Below are 21,472 nucleotides of genomic sequence, written 5' to 3' on the forward strand. Positions count from 1 at the left end.
GAGAAGGGCTCAGTAAAATGTGTCCCAGGGTTTGGTAAATGGTTTTAGTGAGACCTAAATATGTGGTTGTCAACCCTGCTTTTGCTAGGTTTTTATTCCTTTTATTCATATTTTCTTATGACCTAGTGACTAAAGTCTTAGTTAGGCAAACCATACAGCATAGTTATTTACAGAGACTGCAGTTACAGCCACTGGATTACTTTTGAAACCGAAGAAGTAGTAGTAAACATTTTGTTAATCATGAGGCAAGATCTGAAGTTAGAAGGAGCACCTCTTTAGATCAACAGATTTGTGGATGTTCACTCTTGTGAAATGTATGGTGAAGAGAATCTAAGCTCAAAAGGTGCACTTATTAATAAAAGTGAGATTTATCTTTTAACACACATAGAAGAAAAGACTTTCACTGGAAAGTTGGAGGCTTGTACTGCTTCTAGCATCATGTGTATGATCTCTGTTCATTCTGGTTTGACTGAACAAAGGGTGCGATTGCAAGTCTTCTGTTCTTAAGGGAAACACATTTTTAAAGAAAGAAACGTTTATTAACTGTGAGACTCATCCTTCTCTGGGTACAATATCCAATATCCTTACCTTAAAGACACTTCCAAAGGTGCTTGAGAAATGTGTAATTGCTTTTGTTCAGCTTTGTTTGGAATACCACTTATTCAGATATCCAGGATGTGAGGAAACTAATGTGGTCTGTCATGGCTGCAGGGTAGCAAAGGGCTGTGCAGCCCCAAATGAGCTCCGCTCAAACAATGAGGGAAGCCAAACAGGTGGCTCATTGACTGACTCAGAGTCTGCTGAGAAGAACAGCCTCCAGACTTCAGCAAAAGGACTTTTTCTTTTTCTCTCTCTCTCTCTTTTTTTTTTTTTTTTTTTTTGGTCAATAGCTCTGGTGGAGACTGGAGTGACAGGGAAGCAGAGACAAAGTGTGCGGAGCAGAGTGAGTGGTGTGGTAAGTCAGCGGGAAACCGAACCCCAACTGGAGGAAACCACAGGCAAATGAGCTGCAATCACTGAGCAGCAGCCACAACAGTTTTCTCACACTTACACACACAAACACAAAGTTAGAAATAATAGGAAGTTAAACAGGGGTTTGTGGTTGTTCTGTAGCTACAGCTTGCACTGAAGACAAACTTTACCAAAGAAAGATTTGAGATGTCTGCTTCGACAGTGGGTTGCTGCACATAATGCCAAGAGAACAGAACGAAAGGGAGCACTGAAAGTAACACAGTCTATTGCACTAATGGATGGAACCCACATGTTTCAAGTCTGCTTTAAAGCCTGGCAAAGTGATTGAAAGCTGTTTGACATCTGCTATGCTGTTTGCTGTTGCTGCTCTGCTGCTCTGAGACCCAGTGCCATGATGATCACTTTCATTATGAGTGAAGCTACTTCTTCAAGTAGTTCGTCTCGTCCCAAAAGCCTGATCCTGTCACTGGTTGTCCTCTCAGATGTGTCTTCATTACCTGTCTTGTTCTGCAAAATTCATCCCCGTTCACCTCTCTGTCGTTCGCTCCTTTTCTGTGCTGCAAACTAATTTGTTCACACCTTTTTTTTTTTCAAATCTTCATATCCCCGGTTGCTTTGGATTTCTCAGTACTTACAAAGTACATACTTGCTGTGCACCCTGCATAGTGCTGTGAGTCATACCCACATATATTGTCCTGCTGCCAGAAATACTCATTAGAGCGCCAAATGTGGATTAATCTGCAGTTGAAAATATTCCCTCACAAATTCACTCCTGTTTGACTAACATTTAAAAATTGCATCGCCCAGCTGTTTCAGGAAATTAAAAAGGAAACTATAAATGTGACCCGTTTTTAAAGATTTATGTCTTCAGTAGGAATCCGTGGACTTGGGTTTTGAGTGTCACAGACAGGTTAGGGAACTCGAGAGAAAGTGTCGAGAGACAGACTAACACGTTGTTGGTTTTTGGTGTTTTCACAAGGTATGTTGACAATAAGAGAGACAGATGATAACGCCAGCCTTATCCTTCAGGTTCAGGAACTGAGTACTTGTTTCCCCTCTGTCAGATGGCCCAACACCCAGGACCCAGCACCCATCGCTGCAGATGCCAGGGCTATTTTCTACATAAACGAGTTGGATGTGTAGCTCAGTTCAGCACCAATGAAGAGGTGTTAGAAAGGCAATGGACTCTTCAGTCAGCCTGGCTGTTTGGCTCTCTGCAAACCACAAGCAGTACAGATCAGTAAATAAGTGAGTCGGCCTGGTAAACACAAATGGCTGGTACGCATCCCACTTGATAACCTTATATTTTTTTGGCTGGATGCTGGTATAGTTGGCTGCTGCATGTTTTTAACCAAATCTCTAGAAGTTTCTCTCTAATTAGTTCATTCTTAAACCCTATGATTTTTCTTTAGCTTTTTGTATTTTTTTATGACTACGTGATGAGTCAGATTATCGCTTTAATATTTAGCAGTATTCCAAAATATCTTTTGTATTCTAACATTTATCTATGATTTCTTAATTTTCTGTTATTTTTCAAAATTTAATGTATCTAATTGCATTTTTAACCTCTATTTAAAAGCACTTTGGTCAACATCTGTATCAGAAAATTGCTATTTGCATATGCATTGTATCATTGGATCAATGCAGAGAAAGTCCAGCCGAAACCCCAGGTTTTAGACAAATGCACCTAACCTCATTGTATGTGAAAAAACGAACAGCTAAAACTACATTAAGGACAATGTTTCATCCTCAGTGAATACCTACATCGCAGCATAAAAGGAAAAAGGCCCACTCAGCAGAGCTACATGGCTGCAGAGACCAGTAACTGAACCGAGGCTACCAGGATTATCCATACATATTTTTATACTGCACAACAATATGCCAGCAAAAGCAACAGCTTTGGCCCAAAACAGTCACATTCAGAGGCAGACTGAGTCAGCAACACCTACGCCAAACAATAAACCAATACCACAGGATAAATAGGCTGCACACAACCCCGGGTGTTAATTTTGAACTATCGTAAGGAAGTGCACAGTTCACTGACTATAACGGCACTGTTAACCATTTGAGAGAATTTTTGATCTCCTCTGTATTTTTAAGTTTAGGCTTTGCTTGACCTGTTTTCACAGTATTTCCAATCAAATGCAAATAGGCCCCAAAGTGAGGGAAACCAAAGAAAATGCAACCAGTGATTTCAATTTAAAGATGATCTGCAAAACCAGTGGTCCAAAAGCAGCGGATTCTGTCAAACTGTATTCAGATCAGGCCCAGTCTTCCACTGGGGGCCCACAGTTCATTTCAAGGTAGATTTGACGCCAGTGGGTTGATCCGACAGGTTGTGTAAAATCAGAAATATTGTGCAGTTATGTGGCTTGCTTCACTTGGCTGCTAGGCATATCATTTATCCCCACCGTCAAATCTGATCTCACTTAGATTTCAGTCAGTCTCAGATTTGCCATGGATAGGAAGGATTTTAGGATCCCTAGGTGGTGTTCTGTGCATGTCAGGTTGCACATGTGTTGCGTCCCAGTGAATTTGAATTGCATTAACAAGTTAATGGATGCCGAGCGGCCATAAGGCTCCTTATTTGGGCAGCAACTAATGATGATCAATTTTTACTTCCATTTCATTTCACATCATTATTCGGTCTGACAGTCTGAAGCTTTGACCAACAATCCAACATTAACACCAGCTTCTTGCAGTGATTGGCCTGGTGTGTGGGGGTGACAAAGTAAATGGGGGGGGTGAACTTTTCTCTTTTTTCAATTTTCACACAACTGTTTGTCCCTTTTTGTGCAACACTGCGAATGCCTGCCAGGAGAGACTGTCTGATAATGTGCTGCATTATCCCCATGGGTAAATATCTCTGCCAGGTTTTCACCCCACCTTCGAGCGTGGCAGTTGGGAGCAACCACACATCACAACACTTCTGCCTTTCGACATGGTCGGACAACACATAGTATGTGCTGATTCTTTTCTAGCATAATCTGTCCCTTAAAGCAACCTGCACAGCTGTGTTGATGTCATCCGCACATGGAAAAAAAAAATGACTTTCACGTTCTTAATCCTGCGCTGAAGCTCTGATTAGTCTGTTGTTTCTCCAGCCAGGGAAAACAGATACAAATTAGAACAGCAGCAGACCAACAGAGTTTGAATCATTAAAAAAATAAATCTGAGATGTATACAGCAATTAAGACATCTGGAACAAGTTTAATCATTACTCTCGCTTTTTATAGATCTATTATTTTTTTCAATTTATGACATAAAGCTGCCCTTTGCAAGTTCCCAGAGCCCAAGCCAATGTCTTCACATTGCCTGTTTTTTCCAACCAGCAGTCCAAAACCCAAAGATAATCAATTTACAATGATATAAAACAGAGAAAAGCAGCAAATCCTCACATTTAAGAAGACGGAACCAGCAAATGTTTGGCAGTTTAGCCTCATAAATGACTTAAAAGATGAATCACTTATCATAATTGTGTACTGGAGAATAATTTTATGTCGGTACTCTAATGAATTAATGGGCCATTTGTTTCAGCACTCCTTATCCCGTCTCAGATATGAGACCCTCCAAGAACTAGTGAAGTGGAGGGGGTCAGTGAAGTCACCCAGAAATAGATAAGGAGGCTCATAATTAGTTAGTAATGGCAGGTTAGACACCCCAGCAGGGGAATCTCTCTGCCGCTCGGAGCACATGGCAGAAGGACCCTGCCAATAAGGGCCCGGAGTTAATTAAAAGACCTGGCCGTGCTCAGAGGTCTTAAGTGTCCTCATTCTGATGGAATGCTAAAACCCTGCAATACATAACTGCTCGACAGGCTCTGCTGGCTGATGCACATCTCAGCAGAATCATTCCCTTCCTTTTTTCCATCCTCTCTCCTCTACTCATCTGAAGTAGGCCTGGAACTACTGATTGATGCTGTATTCTTTTTTTTTTTTTGACCCATTTTACATGTCCAAATCAGTTTACCATTTCTGAGAATACTCAGCCAGTGAGAAGTTGGGAAGCTGCTGCAGCTGCTTTCGCTAATATCAGGTGATTTCATAGTGGTTACATGAGGGTTATTTGGGCTTCCAACTGGAAACTAAACATTTTTTAACAGAAGTCCTGCGTTACAAGCTGGGGGTGCGGACTTTGAAAACATGGGTGTTTATGAGGTGAGAGGGGTCTAGAGGCTACACAAGAGGCGTTTCAGCCATGTTCTTCATTTGTCCATCACACATGCTTTTGATGGAACAGATGTGCTCCTATTTTAATCAGTAGAGCTGTCCACACAGGCTGCATAACGACTGGTGTTTCACTTGACTGGAGGCATATATTTACACTTGAAGTCCGTTTTCTTCCTTTTTCGCACGTAGCCACGGTGATTTTCTATTGGGCTCTGAAATGCGGGTGACCTACGCTCATCACAATCCCTGAATGCATCATGTGTAGACACAGACAGAGGACCAAAGCTGCCGCAGCTGTTTTCGCTACTTGGGATGCGCAGACTTTCTGTAAGTAAGAGATGCTATTGAGTTGCATTATGGGACGTGTAGGCGCCGGTGTTTTTGGCCCTTGATCCACACTAAAGGCTAAAAGTCAAGACCTCTTGTCCTATTTTGCAGGTTTGACCTTTTTTTCTTTTAAAAAATCTGCCTCTCTCAAGTCTCCTACCTATATAGAAGCGTATTACTAAATCACGGGAGTCCCTCCTAATCGTTTGGTCTGCAAAGTTTATGAAAAGTGCTCTTCCCACACATGACTGAAACCTTTTATCTTTCAGTCAATTGTTGAAAACACTTCAACACTCTGAGGACAATCAATGTGTAAAAACAACACACAAGACACTCAAGATCTCAGTCAGTTATAGAACATCATAGCATACATTAAGACAGTCACAGCGAGAGGGGAGGTCGCTCTACATGATTGAGACCAGGCCCAGATCGTGAGCAGACAGAGGATAAGTACTCTGTTCCAACTCTTCCTGTTCTGCTTTATGGCCCCAAACTCCTGGGAATAGCTGTGAGCCTGTTCAATTGACGCCAGACAGATAAAGCCAGTGTTTGTGGTGATTGCATTAACATATCCGATCCCGATGGCGGAGCCGGTTTTGGAGGGAGGATCAGCTAGTCGCTTCAGAAAGGAAGGGCAAGGAAGGAGGAGACAAAGGACAATGAACAAAAGCTTGGAGCTCACTGATTTTTCTCATTACCTCTTCTCATATCCTTTTTCACTGTATCTCAATCTCTCTCTTTTCCTTTATCCCTCTGGCTTTTCTTTTCCTTTTGTCTCTCTACCATTTCCCGCTCTCTCTATCTATCGCTAAAGACGACTGCAGGTTGATGGGAAGCAGCCATGTGGTGGCGAATACCGGCAGCTTAACAGGTGAGAGAGCAGAAAGCAAGAGGCTGGATTCAACCTCTCCCCTGACAGAACACAGAATATGTTCTGAACACCGACGACCGTGCTTGCTGACACACACACACACACACACACACACACACACACACACACACACACACACACACACACACACACACACACACAAGCGTAGACCCAAGCCCTCATACAAACAAATATGTTACATGCACACAAGCACATACAGTACAGCCGCCTACAGTCCAAGAAAACACTGGACTCAGTCAGACTCGAAAAGCATATCCTTTCATTGTGAACATGTGCTCGCATTACAGCTGGTTTCTGGAGAAAATCCCCTAAAATTAAACATGCCTGATATTTGCAACATACAGTATCTCATCTACTGTAACTGTGGACAATTGGATGTCAGCATTCAGCAGCTGTGCCACAGATTCATTCAAATCCATGTTTAGTGTCTGCAAGTCCCCAGTAATCGATCTTCTCATCTAACTCTTGAAAAGAAAGGAAATAAGCGTATTTCCCAAAACTATTCCCTTCAAGTTTTTCTCAATGTATTTCTTACTCCAGTGCCCTGCTAACGGAACCTAGGAGGCCGCAATTCTTATTACACCCCACAGTAAAAAAGTGCCGGATGGAACGGACATTGTAAGAACTGTCTGCTATTCTCAGAGCCTCAGCAGTAGTAGAGCTAAAATGTGTAAATTGTCCTAAAGGTGGTACTTAAGGAATGGCCCTGGGATTCAAATATTATATGTGTTTATATTATATATGTATGATATTAAAACATGTATATATTTTGTCCTGAGGGAAGTGCAAAAAGGAAAATTCAGAGTGTCTAAACTTTTTAGATTTTTTTCATCCTCTGGGGGGGCATGAATGTGCTCAGAAAAACTCCTCGAGTCCTTGAGAATTAGATTTTTCTTGTCTGCAAGTGGAAACTGTAGCTTGTTGGTGGTGTTAAAAGAAAAGTCGAGGCCAAATCAGAAAATGAAATGGATTCATTGTCTCAGCACTTGCTGCAGAGTTGCAGAGAATTGTGCTTTTTTTAACGATACTTTACGCTACAGAGTTGGTCGAGGTGAAATTTTGACCTAGGGGTGAGTTTAGATAAAAGGTCAGGGGGTCACCAAAATAACTGGGAATCGTCCTCTGGGGACCAGATATTTATAAATATTTATATTTAAATTTTTTTGAATAATCATACGGATTTTCATGATAGTCTAGACAGTTATTAACTGTAATGTCTTCACTGACATCTTGTTCTGGACTACAGTGATAGACTGACCAAACTGAGAGACAGTCACCGCTATCCTCGAGTCAGGCAAAAATGTGATGCAATCACACTTTTACTAAACATAAACAGCATAACTTGAGCTTTAATATAAAAAGTTTGGCTGTCAGTGCTTCCTCTCTTTAATGAAGCGTGTGACACCCCCACCTGGAGCAATCACACAGTTAGAGGGAGTGCGAATCAGTCTGCAGCTCGGCTGAGAGGTGCATGCATCCACACTGATCATTAGCAGCAACGGGGAGGCTCTAAACTCTGGAAAATTGTCTCTCTCTGTATAGTAGGGGAAATGTCACAGTAACAAACCTTAAGGGCTAAATGAAAAGAAGCTAGAGTTGAAGTGTTTTGGTGTGTATGTCACTGTTCCCCCATTAATATTCCTGTTGGTGTTGAAAGGGCTCTTCAGCACAGCTGCGGCTTGTTTTGGTGGGGTTGTTCATCTTCTCTATTCAATAACGAGAGCAATGTTGAGGAACAATGGCAATGGAGCACAGATAAGTACTGCATTACAGTGATTTTACTTTTTACAATATTTCTATAGATGCTTAAGTGCTGGTTTGTTCTCTCTCTGTACTGCATTGCTGAAGGTTGTATGACCGAAAGCTTGTATCTACTATAACTTAAGTACAGTTATTTGTTCTGTCACTCTGAATACACGCCAGTGGCTAAATAGCAGACTCGAGATGAAATGATTTAAAAGTACACTCACCCTCATCCCTGCATTTGTTTTCATCATTCACAGAAAAGAAACTGAGGTAATTTAGATGATGAATGTCATAAGTTTTTTCTTGCTATAAGTATTCCCTCTACTTTATTTTATTAAATTAAAACCATAGCACTGATAGACGCTGTATCAGGTTACCCTTCAGGAGAGTGTGCAACTGCAAATCTGCTCCCAAAGGATTAATAATCACGGTAACAGTAAAGCTTTTAAAATGAGTAATAAGTAATGAAAGACACAGTATATCACTTTCCTGTGCGGACAAATCAGTCTTGAGTGCATATGTTCCTTTGCAGATACAATAATAAACTGTGGCAGGATTGTACTGGAGTTAAATACTAGGAAATGAGATACTGTTATTACTCGGAATTCGCACCAAACTCTTCTGTCTTTTCCCAGAAAAAAAAAAAAAAACATTTGCTAGAACCCAGGAGTTTTAGCATGTGTGCTTATGTGGTCACATACTAAAGACTAGAGAGATCATATGTACTGCAACGAACACACATTAACAAGAACAACAAGCTAAGTCCTAAAGTCCAACCTCAAAATGCTGTTACTATGACAAGATAACTGGATCAACTTTTTGGGTGCAACCGTTTCTTCCAATTGCTTTTCGTGATAGAAAGGCTGCTCAGAGTTCGGCTGTGTGGCAGTAAATGTGAATAAAGAGTACTGCAAAGTCTGCAAACAGAAACACAGGTGGTTCAACAAGTTGCTGAATCAGACATGGAGCCGGAGCACAGAGGAGTCCTAATGATACAGCTAAATATAACACCAATGCTCCTATGCAAATACAAAAACAACATGCCAAAATGGTCGAATGCAATATATTTTCCTCTGCTGCCACTGCATGCGGTAAGGTCAGCACTATTAAAATGCTCATGTACTCTCTTTATACACACACATTATTTATATATATTATATATATAAGCAGCCATTCAGACTTATTAAAACTTTTAAGAGCTGGGCTGCAAACTGACCAAGTATCTGTAAAACAATTTTTCATTTATGCTCATATGAAAACTTCAGCTTCAGGTTGGGCCATGCCACAATTTAAAGAACATGCCAACTATTTTGATCAAATCACTAATAGCAAAAACCTAACATAAGACATTTGATTCCTAAGAAGTTATTTATTTAATTGATTGGGGAAAAAAAAGCTTTTGATGGATGGATCAAGTATATTTAATAGATACCGAATGATAAACCATAATTTGTTTGCGTAAAATGCATGTGCAAACAGTTGCGGTGCTGGAATAAATGTCCTTCTGCGTTCACTCACACATTAGTTGTGAAGATGCCGTAGATGAGGTCTTGCTCCGGCAGGTAGAAGGTGCTCTGCAGCTCGTTGTAGTAGAAGGGGATCTCCCCAGAGCGTGAGCAGTTGAGCCTCGCCTTCATGAACGTGGTCCAGGTGTCCTCCAGCAGAAATCGCCCGCCGATGTCATTCTTGCAGACTCGCGCTACGCGGGAATAGACTGTCTTGCCACAGTCGTGCTCCACTGCGTTCTCCCTCAGGAAGAAGAAGGTGAAGAGGCCGATGTCGTAGGCTGAGATGAAGTGAGGCTCTGCCAGAAGGGAGGAGGAGGGAGGGTAGGGGAGAGGATCATTACATGATGACTCCAGGGAAAAAGAAATATTTGCAAAATTTATCATCTAGATGTTGTTGCTTTGACCCCTTTACTCCATGTTATTGATTGCAATAAAAACTTTGAAATTCTACTGTTGCGCTCCTTTTTAAGATGTCGTGGAAAAGAGCCTCAATGTCAAATGTGTAAATGAGAGAAGGTGCAGAGGGAGGAGAAGATAAAAAACGGTAACTAATAAATCTGTCTGATGTTTTGATGGTAAATCCATGGAGCTATGTCTGTTTAACTGCATGCCCGTGCTGCTTTTATTGCCCGGGGTGACACGACCAATGATTAATGGCCCTCCCCGTTGGGTGGGTTATCAGGTAAAGCAGACTGAATAACAGTTTGAATGGGACGTTACTGTCATCCTTTGTAAACACATGACTCATCACAGAATACTAATTCATTGCTGTGAGCCTGGATGGAAAAAGAGCTTGAACGTATACATCCATATTAGTCTTAAATCAACAACATTGAGACTACACCTACACACCTACAGTTTTGGAGGCTTCGCATAAAACTCTGGTAATGGCTTAAAGGATTTGTTCACCCAAATTCCTCAAATAACATTTTCCCACTTACCTTTTACAGCATCTAATCACACAGATGGTGCTGGCTTTGTGTGTAGACATTTTTATATTTTTTCATATTTGTATCTGACATTTCTGCAGATGCCTCAATGCAATCTATGTGAGTGGAATTTTGTTCGTGGTGCTCAGCATCTAAAAAGGAGATCAGAGTAGCTCGGAAGGAGCAGAAACAGTGCCCTAGTTACTCTAGATAATCCACAGACCTCTCTCTGATTGGTTTTCAATAAACTGCTTTCCGACAAAGAAATAGTTCCCAGTGAATTATCACAGTGATAGAACCTAACCAGGGTATGGGTAATTTGGGTGAACTAGCCCTTTAATACCAAAATATATCTGACTATATAGCATCTCTGTCCAGTAAAAAACCAAAGATGTCTTCGGAAAGTGGGGAAAAAAATAAAAACCACGTGGCCCCTTTAGGGTTTGAGATAATTCTCCCTAGGGTTTGATTATATAAAAATGTAAAATTTTTCCAAACAAGACAGTTTTTAGTGGTTCATGAAAAGTTGACATTGTTGCGTTGTTTGCACAGGACGGTGCATTAGAAGTTGGTCTAGATGTTAGAGTGTGTTGGTGTCAGCCAACATGTCTGTTGAAAAGTCCCTGAGAAAGACTTTGAATTAATGGAATTCAGTCTTCCTCTGGGACCCATTTATTGTAAATAATATCACACACTCAGACACATGCTCGCTCACTCACTCACTCACTCACATGAGCACAAACACAAATGGAGGGTATAACACTTAATTTGCACAAATGTATGCAAACCCTTAAAAAAAAAAAAAAAAAAAAAAAAGATGCTGTGGTGGAAATTGTGTAAACAATCTGGACACAGACAACTAAACCACAACGCTCACGTTCCCATCGCACAGTCACACACAAACACACACAGTGGAGATGGCCTGTTAACAGCCATGATTGAAAGTGCCTCAGGGAGTAGTAAGGCTTTTTACAAGAAATTAAGATTCTCGAACAGAGCAGGAAGAGACAAAACTGCTGTCAACACGGCTGCAGCAGCTCTCTAATTCCGTGTCACTATGATTAAACAAAACAAAACAAAACAAAAAAAGAAACAACCACTGGTTTGGACTGACCACAGATGAAAGCATTTGTGCTATAAAAGGACAATTTCAACAAAGAGACAATCAGCTGAGGGAGTGATTAAAGGGGCGGGCCAGCGCAGAGGATCACACACTCTGATCATTGTAGTTATTCTGCAAGGATGTGGAGCGAGGATGTCAAAAGAGGGAAGGCAGCGGTGGCTAATTTAGCGGGTCATCTAAACAACTTTTCCAGTTCACATTTAAAGAACTGGAGATGCTCATCAGTTCACCATCAATTTGCATTAACAAGCAAAAAGGTAATTGTATAGAACTAACCCAGCAGTTTCATTATTATCACCATTACCTTTATGCATGACACCATAAGGTGTCATTTAATTTTTATATCAGTGACACACAAAAAAAAAAGAGGTGTCATATCTGTTGGGTCACTGATAATTACTGCAACTGGGGCTGAAGAGGCAACCATCACAACTCGTGTGAGTTACTCTCCCTGGAGCCGAAGGCCATGTGGAGGAGCCAGTGGTGTTTATTGCATGTCTCAGCTACGTAATGTAAGGGACATGTGGGTGTGTGTATACAGCATGCTATGTATGTGCACACCAGAGTATTTCTGTGTTTACATACCTGTGTTTATGCATTCTGTGCACGTGTCAGATAAAGGGCAGGCGGAGCTGACGGGTTCTGCATAATATTACTGAAGCTGCGTGGGTGCAAATGTGATGAACAGAGTTTTTTTTCCCAGCGCCCTGCTGAGTGCTAAACAGACTGTTCAGTCTGCCAGGCTGGTCGGGTGCCGGAGGAGTGAAGCTTCCATCACTAACGTCACATGACGCTATAGACAGATACAGTATAAAGAGCAAGGCTATTTAATATTCGCACATGAGAATGAAAAAATGATCCATTAGTGGTAGGGGATGAGCAATACCTGATAGTTTGGTATATCTATACTCTGTAACCTGTTGTAGACCAGTTGTGCGGACACATTCAGAACTTTGTTATTTTATTTCAATCTACTTTTAATTTATTTGTTTTGTCCTTTCCATACTTATTGCACTTGGTAATTATGTCAGTATTCTATTAGGTTTGTTATGTGTCTGGCCAGAGTGAAGACAAAAAGTAGTTTAACATCTACGAAATACAGTACAGTGTATTTATATACTAATAATTTGTTACACGAGTGCCTTTTTAACAGCTGTTTCTGCTGGTTGGAGAAACAGTCGACGGAGTTACTGACCATCCATACACATATAGTAACGGAAAAAATTGCAACGTGCGAATGAGACTGACGCAGCTAAAACCTACAAAAAATAAGTCTTTAATAGGCATATTTATTACTTTGATGTAAAACAACGTTGACATTATTGCTTCTAGCAACCACTACTTCAGTTTCCATGTCAAAAAGTTATCTCAACATGAGGAATATATGAAGCACTTAGTTAAGATTAGGGAGAGATTTTTATTTGATTAAAATTGAGAAAGTCAGTGCATTCCGAGACGTGCTCCAAATCAACGTTTTCTTTCTTTAACTCTTGCTTTAACCAAGTGCTTGGAATTGCCAGAACACAACCTTAAAAACATCAATAATTCCTCATTTTAGTCAGGCACACTTCAATCAAGGAATTAACCATTTGTAATAAATGGTTATACAGTTAAATTTGGTTGAAAAAAATGATTGGATCTTCGAAGTTAGCTGGCAGAGGAGCAGCTGCTGAGCGAGCCACTGGTGGTGGAGCATGAATGAAGCGACTAAGACATTCATCTACCTGAACTAACAGTGTGCTTGATTTGCAAGCAGATATTGTAGCCAAAAGAAATGAAACGTAAAGATTTTGTAGAAATACCCTAGTATATACTACTAGTGTTTAGTTTGGAATAGCAGTTTGCAAAAATACTCAGTGTGAATGTTTGTGACTGTATGTGCCAAAAGACACTTTTTACAAAAGCTGAGAGGAGAGTGAGAAATAATAACAGAAATATGAATTGAGATTCATGACTTTCAGGTGCATGATGGGAAACAGTTGGTCAGCCCCTGGCTGGACACCAATCCAACAAGGGAACAGATCGATTAGATCCAGGACCCCCTCTCCTTGCCTTCCGTTCTCCTGAACTGGAGAGGCTTAGAGCTGGATATGAGATTTTCATTCGAAACCCCAAAGCCACCGGGAACCCAACTCCATAACCATCACCATGAAGGAAAGCAGGCTTGGTTTGTAATGGCATGGATGTGCGTGTATGTATCTAGAGTGGAGTGCAACATGTGTGTTTGACTGTGTGCTTGACTGTGTGCAGCCAGCTGTGATTATGCTGATGAGGACAATATATGCTTTGCTACTAATTTTTTCACCTCCCTCATACACTCTCTTTCTGTCTCTGTGTGTGTGTGGGTCTGTGTGTGTTGCTTTATCACAAACACACACACACACACACACACACACACACACACACACACACACACACACACACACACACACACACACACACACACACACACACAGAGATAGGACACAGATGGAAGCACAAACAGCTTGCATACAGTCTAAATACATATATGCAGTGCATTCAGATATTATTCAGACCCCTTCACTTTTTTCACATTTTGTTATTTTGCAGCCTTATTTGAATTCATTTATATTCATTTTTTCCCTCATTAATCTACACTCGATATCCCATGACAACATAGCGAAAATGAAATTTGGGAAATTTTTGAGAATTTATTAAAAAGGAAAAACTGAAATAACACATTGACATAATTATTCAGAGCCTTTACTCAGTACTTAGTTGAAAGACCTTTGACAGTGATTACAGCCTCGAGTTTTCTTGGGTATGACGTGACAAGCTTTGCACACCTAGATTTGGGGATTTTCTGCAATTCTTCTCTGTAGATCCTCTCAAGCTCTGTCAGTTTGGATGGGGACCATTGGTGGACAGCCATTTTCAGGTCTCTCCAGAGATGCTTGATTGGGTTCTATTGAGGGCTCTGGCTGGGCCACTCAATCACAGAGTGGTTCCTAAACCACTCTTGCGTTATCTTGGCTGTGAGCTTAGGGTCATTGTCCTGTTGGAAAGTGAATCTTCGGCCCAGTCTGAGGTCCTGAGCACTCTGGACCAGGTTTTCATTAAGGATATCTCTGTACTTTGCTCCGTTTAGCTTTCACTCAACCATGACCACTGCTGAAAAACATCTCCACAGCTTGATGCTGGCACCACCATTGCTTCACCATTGTAATGGTGGGCAAGCGATGAGCCACGCCTGGTTTCCTCCAGACATGAAGCTTAGAACTGAGGCAAAAACAGTTCAATCTTGGTTTCGTCAGACCAGAGAATCTTGTTTCTCATAGTCTGAGAGTCTGTTAGGTGCTTTTTGCTAACTCCAAGCGTTTTTCGTATGTCTTTCAATGAGGAGAGGCTTCCATTTAGCCACTCTGCCATAAAGTCCAGATCGTTGGAGTGCTGCAGTGACGGTTGTCCCCCTGGAAGTTTCTCCCATCTCCACACAGGATCTCTGGAGCTCAGCCAGAGTGACCATCGGGTTCTTGGTCACCTCTCTTACCAAGGCCCTTCTCCCTCGATTTCTCAGTTTGACGGGCAGCCAGCTCAAGGAAGAGTCCTGGTTGCCACTGTGCTCTTGGGAACCTTCAATGCAGCAAAATTTTTGTAGCTTTCCCTAGATCTGTCCCTCGACACAATCCTGTCTCTGAGCTCTGCAGGCAGCTCCTTCGACCTCATGGCTGGATTTTTGCTCTGATATGCATTTTCAGATGTGAGACCTTAGACAGGTGTGTGCCTTTTCAAATCATGTCCAATCAATTGAATTGCAAAGGGTCTGAATACTTATGTCAATGTGATATTTCAGTTTTTCCTTTTTAATAAATTTGTAAAAATTTCTAAAATTGTTTTCACTTTGTCATTATTGGCTATTGAGTGTTGAGTGATGGAGGAACATTTTATTTAAATGGTTTTAGCGTAAGGCTGCATCACAACAAAATGTGAAAAAATGAAGGGTTCTGAAAACTTTCTGAATTCACTGTATACAAGCACACACTCACATGCACACACAGGCAGTCCCTGCCTGGTGTGATGCATGCTGTGTGTTGTAATTTCAACCTCTCCCTGCCGTGAGGAATAATTACATCGCTCACTGACTCCTCAGTCTATCTTTTCTGCTTCCGTCTCATCCTCATCCCTGCCCCACAACTCTCATCCCTCCTCTCTTACCACCACACATACACCTTCACACTCTCCCACCATCGAACTTTACTTGCATTCGTTCTCGCCTTTCTTATGTCTCCATTCCTGTCTCTCCTGTTTTCTGGCCAACTCTCTAGAATCCAGATCTTTTGGACCTTACCTGTCATCATACTACAGCTGGCCTGAATATGTGAATATTTGTTTGTTACATTTAGTTAATTAATGCACTAGTCACACAACAGAAAATTAATCAACAATTCTAATGATACATTAATCGATTAAATCTTATCAAGCAGAAAATGTCAAGTATTCATTGGTTCTAGTGTTTCAGAAGTGAGGATTTGCTGCTTTTGAGACAAAACAAGCACTGAGGACGTCACTTTGGACCCCAGGAAATTGTGATAGGCATTTTTTGAGATTTTACAGAATAAACATTTCCTGGATTAAATTGGAAATTAATTGACAGATTAGCTGATAGTGAAAATAATCATTATTTTCAGCCCTAGTTACTTGGATTAATTATTTCCAAATGTTAGTTTATCAAGAAATTTCTCTCTCTCGTTCTCTGGCTGTGCCACTTCGTGCGAGTCATGTGTTGGAAGTAGATACCAATGCCCAGTGGAATCAGCCTGACCAACTCAGCAAAGGATAGATGAAATAAGGCACAAATATGGCCGTGGGTGAAGTTTCGGGTTCAAATTTAGCAGTTCTGGTTCTAGGTCTCAGTTTTAGGTCCCCTTCATCCTCTTCTACCCCACGCACGCAAACACGCACGCACGGTAACAGAATCCACTGGTTCTTGAGGCATTTTTCAGCTGTGGCAATTTGTTCCACTGTAAACTCCCACTGAGTAGCACTGACCCAAAACCTGAAAGTGGACTGAATGTTTTATCAGGTTTCTACAGAGCATAACCATTAGCTTCAGCTCGGCGTTAGCGGCGCACCCACAACACAATATTAGACTTTGTGATTGGATGTTATTAATCAAAATGCAAAAGGGGGGAATCACAGGTTTTATGTCCACAGGCTTGTACCTCTCACTTTATAACTAAGCCAGATATTCACAAACACAGTTGTTCATCTTTTGTATTGATCCAACCAGGAGAGTTTCATGTCCATCCAAACAGTCACTTAACATTTTCAGTATTGCAGAAAATGAATTCGACCTTTACTTCCAGATGCCTAAAATAACTCCTCCCATCTGACTATTCAATATACCTCATTAAATCCAATAAACTAAGCTTTACTGCATATCAAAGCAATTCGATGACAGCTTCTTCCAGTGGAATGTCCATCTACATTTCTGCTGGAATCAGATGTTTGCGAATGGATTTCCGCTGCAGCGTGGTCAGAGGAAAAGGCACAGTATCAGCAGCAGGGAGATTATTGACACCAACACCAGCAGGATTGACAGCATTTCATGTTCTCCACCATTCCAAAAAATCCCTCCAATTCCCATGCCTAACCTGTACTGTGTGTTCCATACACAACTTCAAATCCAAACGGTCTTTGTAATCCTTTGAAAACACCCCTGTCGGATTGATCTAACTGGGCTGGAACAAAGGAGCCGATTGTACGGGAAGCAAAAGCGCAGACTTGGCCTATCTGCTTCTCCAGGCAGGCCTAGGAAAATGTTTAAAGTAACAGGAGGAATTTTCAGAGATTGTTTGACAAAGGTCTTTACCCTACAGTTTAACCTCATGTGGATTATTTGATAATCCATCAAGAGTGTAGACTAGATCAGATTACTAATCCTGTTAGAATAGTTCTCTCATGTCTGATATGAAACAACGACAAAAAACTGATCCCGTGAAACACTACACAAAGTTGTAACTCAAACCAGTTTACTCTGGACCATTTCATTAATATTCATGCTCATTTCACAGAGCTTTGTCCTTTAAATTCTTTAAAATGAATTTAAATCAGTCAGTGAAAATTCATCAACAACTTTAATAAATCAATTAATCACTTAAGTTATTTACCGAGCAAAAATGACAAGCATTTGCTGGTTCTAGCTTCTTCAATTTGAGGATTAGCTGCTTATCCCTGTTTATGTCATTGGTTGGTTTGACAAAACAAGCAGTTTGTAAGCGTCACCTTGGTCTCTGGGAACTTGTGATGCTGTTTTTTCAAATGATTAGCCAGTTATTTGAAAAAATAATCATCATTTATTGGCAATGAAAATAATCATTAGCTGCAGCACAGAAATAAAAAAGCTAAAATAAATGATACTCAAAATGAGTTTTCCGTGTGAGCCAAGGAACATTAGATGTGTGTTACTGTACCATTGAGCCATTTTGAGTTGTACTGGGCGGTCCGAAGAGGTGGCATGCCACCCAGGCTGCGGTATATGACGGGGTCGCGGCCAGAGAAGTCAATGACGGTGGCGGCATACAGCTCGCCGCTCTCTGTCACCACTGCCGTGGAGTTGTGACGAGGATCGTACGGGCAGCGCGCCACGCCATTCACCCGCTCCAGCACGCTGCTCATGTTGCCCACCTACGATGGACGAATAGATAGAGCGATACGGAGATGGAGAGAAAAGGGGAAAGACAGGGAGTAAGGGAAAGTAACAGGGCAATCTTACAGTGTTGTCACTGAATTTCTGCAAAATTGCACACGCTAACACACACACTATCTTTACCTCTCTGGTAATACATAGCGGCTGGAAAGCATTGGTTCCACAGGTCATGACCTCAGTCTTGTTCACCAACAACACTCTGATGTAGTTCTGACATTCAATCTGCAGAGAAGTGGGTGAAGAGAAAAGCTTTCAAAATATTACAGTAGTTACAGGCTGAGGTGTTTGGCTAAATACACTTTGACATATTGCTGAGAAGTACAATGGACCATGTCCTTTGGTACCAGACTGACATGCAACCAAAAGCAACGCAATTCAGTGCACGCTGCTCTTGCTATTGTAAGTCCATTGTTCGAAAATATGAATGCTTCTTTGCAACTGACTGGACGCCTATTTGTGACATCGACAGATGCTCTACAATAAGTCAAGTATGTCAGAAAAGTGTCAAATCTGTTTTTGTTCTTTTGAACAAAAGGTGTGAAATAGATTTATTGGTAATGAAACAGTTTATGTTTGTGGGGAAGAACTGAGGTAATTGCAGTGACAGAGGTTTCAAAGAGGATTGACTGCCTGTTTTGTGTTTTTGGTGTCACCCTTTTGCTCTAAAGGCACAGTGGGAGACAAAAATCATGTTGCAATCTGTTCTCCCAAAATAATTGCAATAAGACAGCTGATCGCAGCGTTGATTATCAGACATATTTGAAATGAAGTCCTTTTGTGTATCTCATTATCTTGCCCTAGGCTCTCTTGGGCACATTTTCCTTCCCTTCCCTTTGCCCTCTCTCTTCACTGCAAGAAAAACAACTCTTGATTGAAGGGTCTGATATAGCTGTTCTGTAAGGAGTGCTCGCATGAGGCCCATTAGGACAACACCACATCAACCAGAAGATATCAAGATGGTCTTTCTGTAAGCAAGGCAGCACTGAGATGAAGTGTTCTAATTGGGGGGGTTGGCGGGGCTGTTGGGGGGGGGGGTCGAGGTTACCTCTGTTTTGCCTTTGCTCTGACAGGACCTCCTGGTTTCCTCGTCCGGTGCCCATTCTGTTGCCTAGGAAACAAAAACAAGAAAAAGTCCAGGGATGAAAAAGAGGCCGAAAAGCAGTCAGCTGAGTCCTTCAGACACTACAAAACAGTTACACAACAACTGACTGTTGCTAATACTGTAGGCATGCACAAAAAGATGCATGAAAAGACTTTAACCTCATTGCTGTTTGTTTTTTGTGTAAACATAGCGACCAGCTTGCCAGCCAAGAGCTTATTCGAGGGTAGCGGGCAAGGTGGCCAACGAGAACGAGTTGAAGGGCTGAGGACCGTATTAGCATGTAAATAGCTTTCGCTCCATCTTCTTTTTCTTTCATCCCCTCTCTATCTCTCTCTCAGAAAGTTTGCAGCACTTGCCTCCGCTCTGCCACCCCAGCCAATTATATTCCTGTTGATGGTTGTGTCTTGGGCTTAATTATGGATGCAGGCAGTAGCACTGCACAACTGTAGTGCAAACATACTAATGCGTGTGCATATACACATGCTGCTTGGCCAACAGAGCCACACTGGCTCTTGTTAAGAGGGTTGAGAGATGTCCCTCTCTTGGCATGAAGTGTATATGTGCATGGTGCCAGAGGACCCCCTGTTGTGTGTCACTCGCCTCATTTTACTATCCTCCCCCATCCCCTCCTCTTCTCTGATCTCACTTCCAAAGTAGGAAGGTTGCCTCAAGATCTAAAAGTTAAAAAGTCCACCATTAAATAACATCAGTGTATATAATTTTGCATCTTTCTGATTGTCTTTATTTCTTTCTTTCCTCTCCGAAAGGGATTACTGTCATGCACAAATCAATCCACGGCAGATTATTACCTAGATCTTATGAATTGCCTTCCAAGGACAAATGGCCAGTCGGACAAAGTTGTGACCCAACGTTCAGCGAAGCCTGCCAACTGAGGCCAACCAGGAGTCCACACCAAACTGGGTCAGAATTCCAGGAACCAAAAGGAGGACTAAAACAAACCATTAACTCCAGAGTAAAAAAAAAAACTAAACATGATCCACCATGTAGCTCATCTTAAACACTTATATATAGTCTTGGATAATTGCATTTTTTTAGCTGTGAATTAGTCCCACAGTGATATCACTTGTGCTTTTTGGATCCTCATTTTGCTTTAATTAAAGCTCACCGGAAGGGACAAAAAAAAACTGTATAGCCCCAAGACTCAGTGATGGATTCTGCTGGGAAAATATCATTTTGAGTTAATCACTTTTTAGATCCTCAGTGCAGAGAATGTTGCTCTTTAGGAGTTTAAATGGAAATAAAATATTATAAGTGTATTTAGTGAGAACTTAAGAGAACTGCCGAAATCTTTCTGGGGAAAATGTGGTGAGTTTAAATTCACTAAGTGTAAAAAAAATCTCTTATTTCATGGAGATCATGAGGTATTTCAACTATGCTTGCAGGAGTGGAATTTGATGATTTTGGATGATTAGCCTCTGCATAAATTCTTGCTAATGAGTGAACACAGCAGACTGTACGGTACTGTCCGCGGCCTAATGAGCTTGTCAAACATCTGCATGTTGTCCTGGGATTTCTTTAATCCTTTTTTATACTAAACTTATATTCGTAGAAAATAACTGACTGTGTTATTGTTTTTTGATTGATTGCACAGCCAGAAGTATTTGTGCTGCCAAAACACTGGAAAAGAAGTTCTTCCACACTTCTGATGCCATGTTTGGTTGTTTGAGATGCAATTTAAAACTCCACTATCAACAAACACAACCACTGTACACTACCTGCCCAGCAAAAAATGTCAAACAGACAAGGTTGGCATCTAGTTTGTGAAGCAAGTGAAACATTGAGCAGCTAAAGACCCAGATATTTCAGATATTTCCAGAGTAGGTGGAGACCAAAGAAGAGCTAAATGGAGACTTACATTCAGTGGACAGTAACTTGAGTCCTAAGCATTTTTATACTTTACAACTTTGTGGATAGCAAAGAAAATCTGTAACCACAACATTTATATTTTATCACATAAAGCTGACATGTAAATGTGTTTTTACACATTCAACCAACACTGAGCAAGATTAGCAT

At 41.2% G+C, this 21,472-nt stretch overlaps 1 protein-coding gene across 3 annotated transcripts in view; it reads right to left on the reverse strand.

Annotated features, from left to right (window-relative positions):
• sema5ba (sema domain, seven thrombospondin repeats (type 1 and type 1-like), transmembrane domain (TM) and short cytoplasmic domain, (semaphorin) 5Ba) overlaps window positions 1–21,472 on the reverse strand; it is a 168,317-nt gene that overhangs the window by 40,029 nt on the left and 106,816 nt on the right. For all 3 annotated transcript variants that reach the window (XM_040149185.1, XM_040149184.1, XM_040149183.1), the window contains exons 6-9: window positions 19,382–19,444; window positions 18,460–18,558; window positions 18,101–18,314; window positions 9,625–9,910 (exon numbers count right to left, since the gene is read on the reverse strand). In XM_040149185.1, the coding sequence (XP_040005119.1) occupies window positions 9,625–9,910; window positions 18,101–18,314; window positions 18,460–18,558; window positions 19,382–19,444 (662 nt within the window). The remainder of the gene's footprint in view (window positions 1–9,624; window positions 9,911–18,100; window positions 18,315–18,459; window positions 18,559–19,381; window positions 19,445–21,472) is intronic.

Source organism: Xiphias gladius, chromosome 16, assembly GCF_016859285.1.
Source record: "Xiphias gladius isolate SHS-SW01 ecotype Sanya breed wild chromosome 16, ASM1685928v1, whole genome shotgun sequence".
NCBI classification, from domain to species: domain Eukaryota; kingdom Metazoa; phylum Chordata; class Actinopteri; order Istiophoriformes; family Xiphiidae; genus Xiphias; species Xiphias gladius.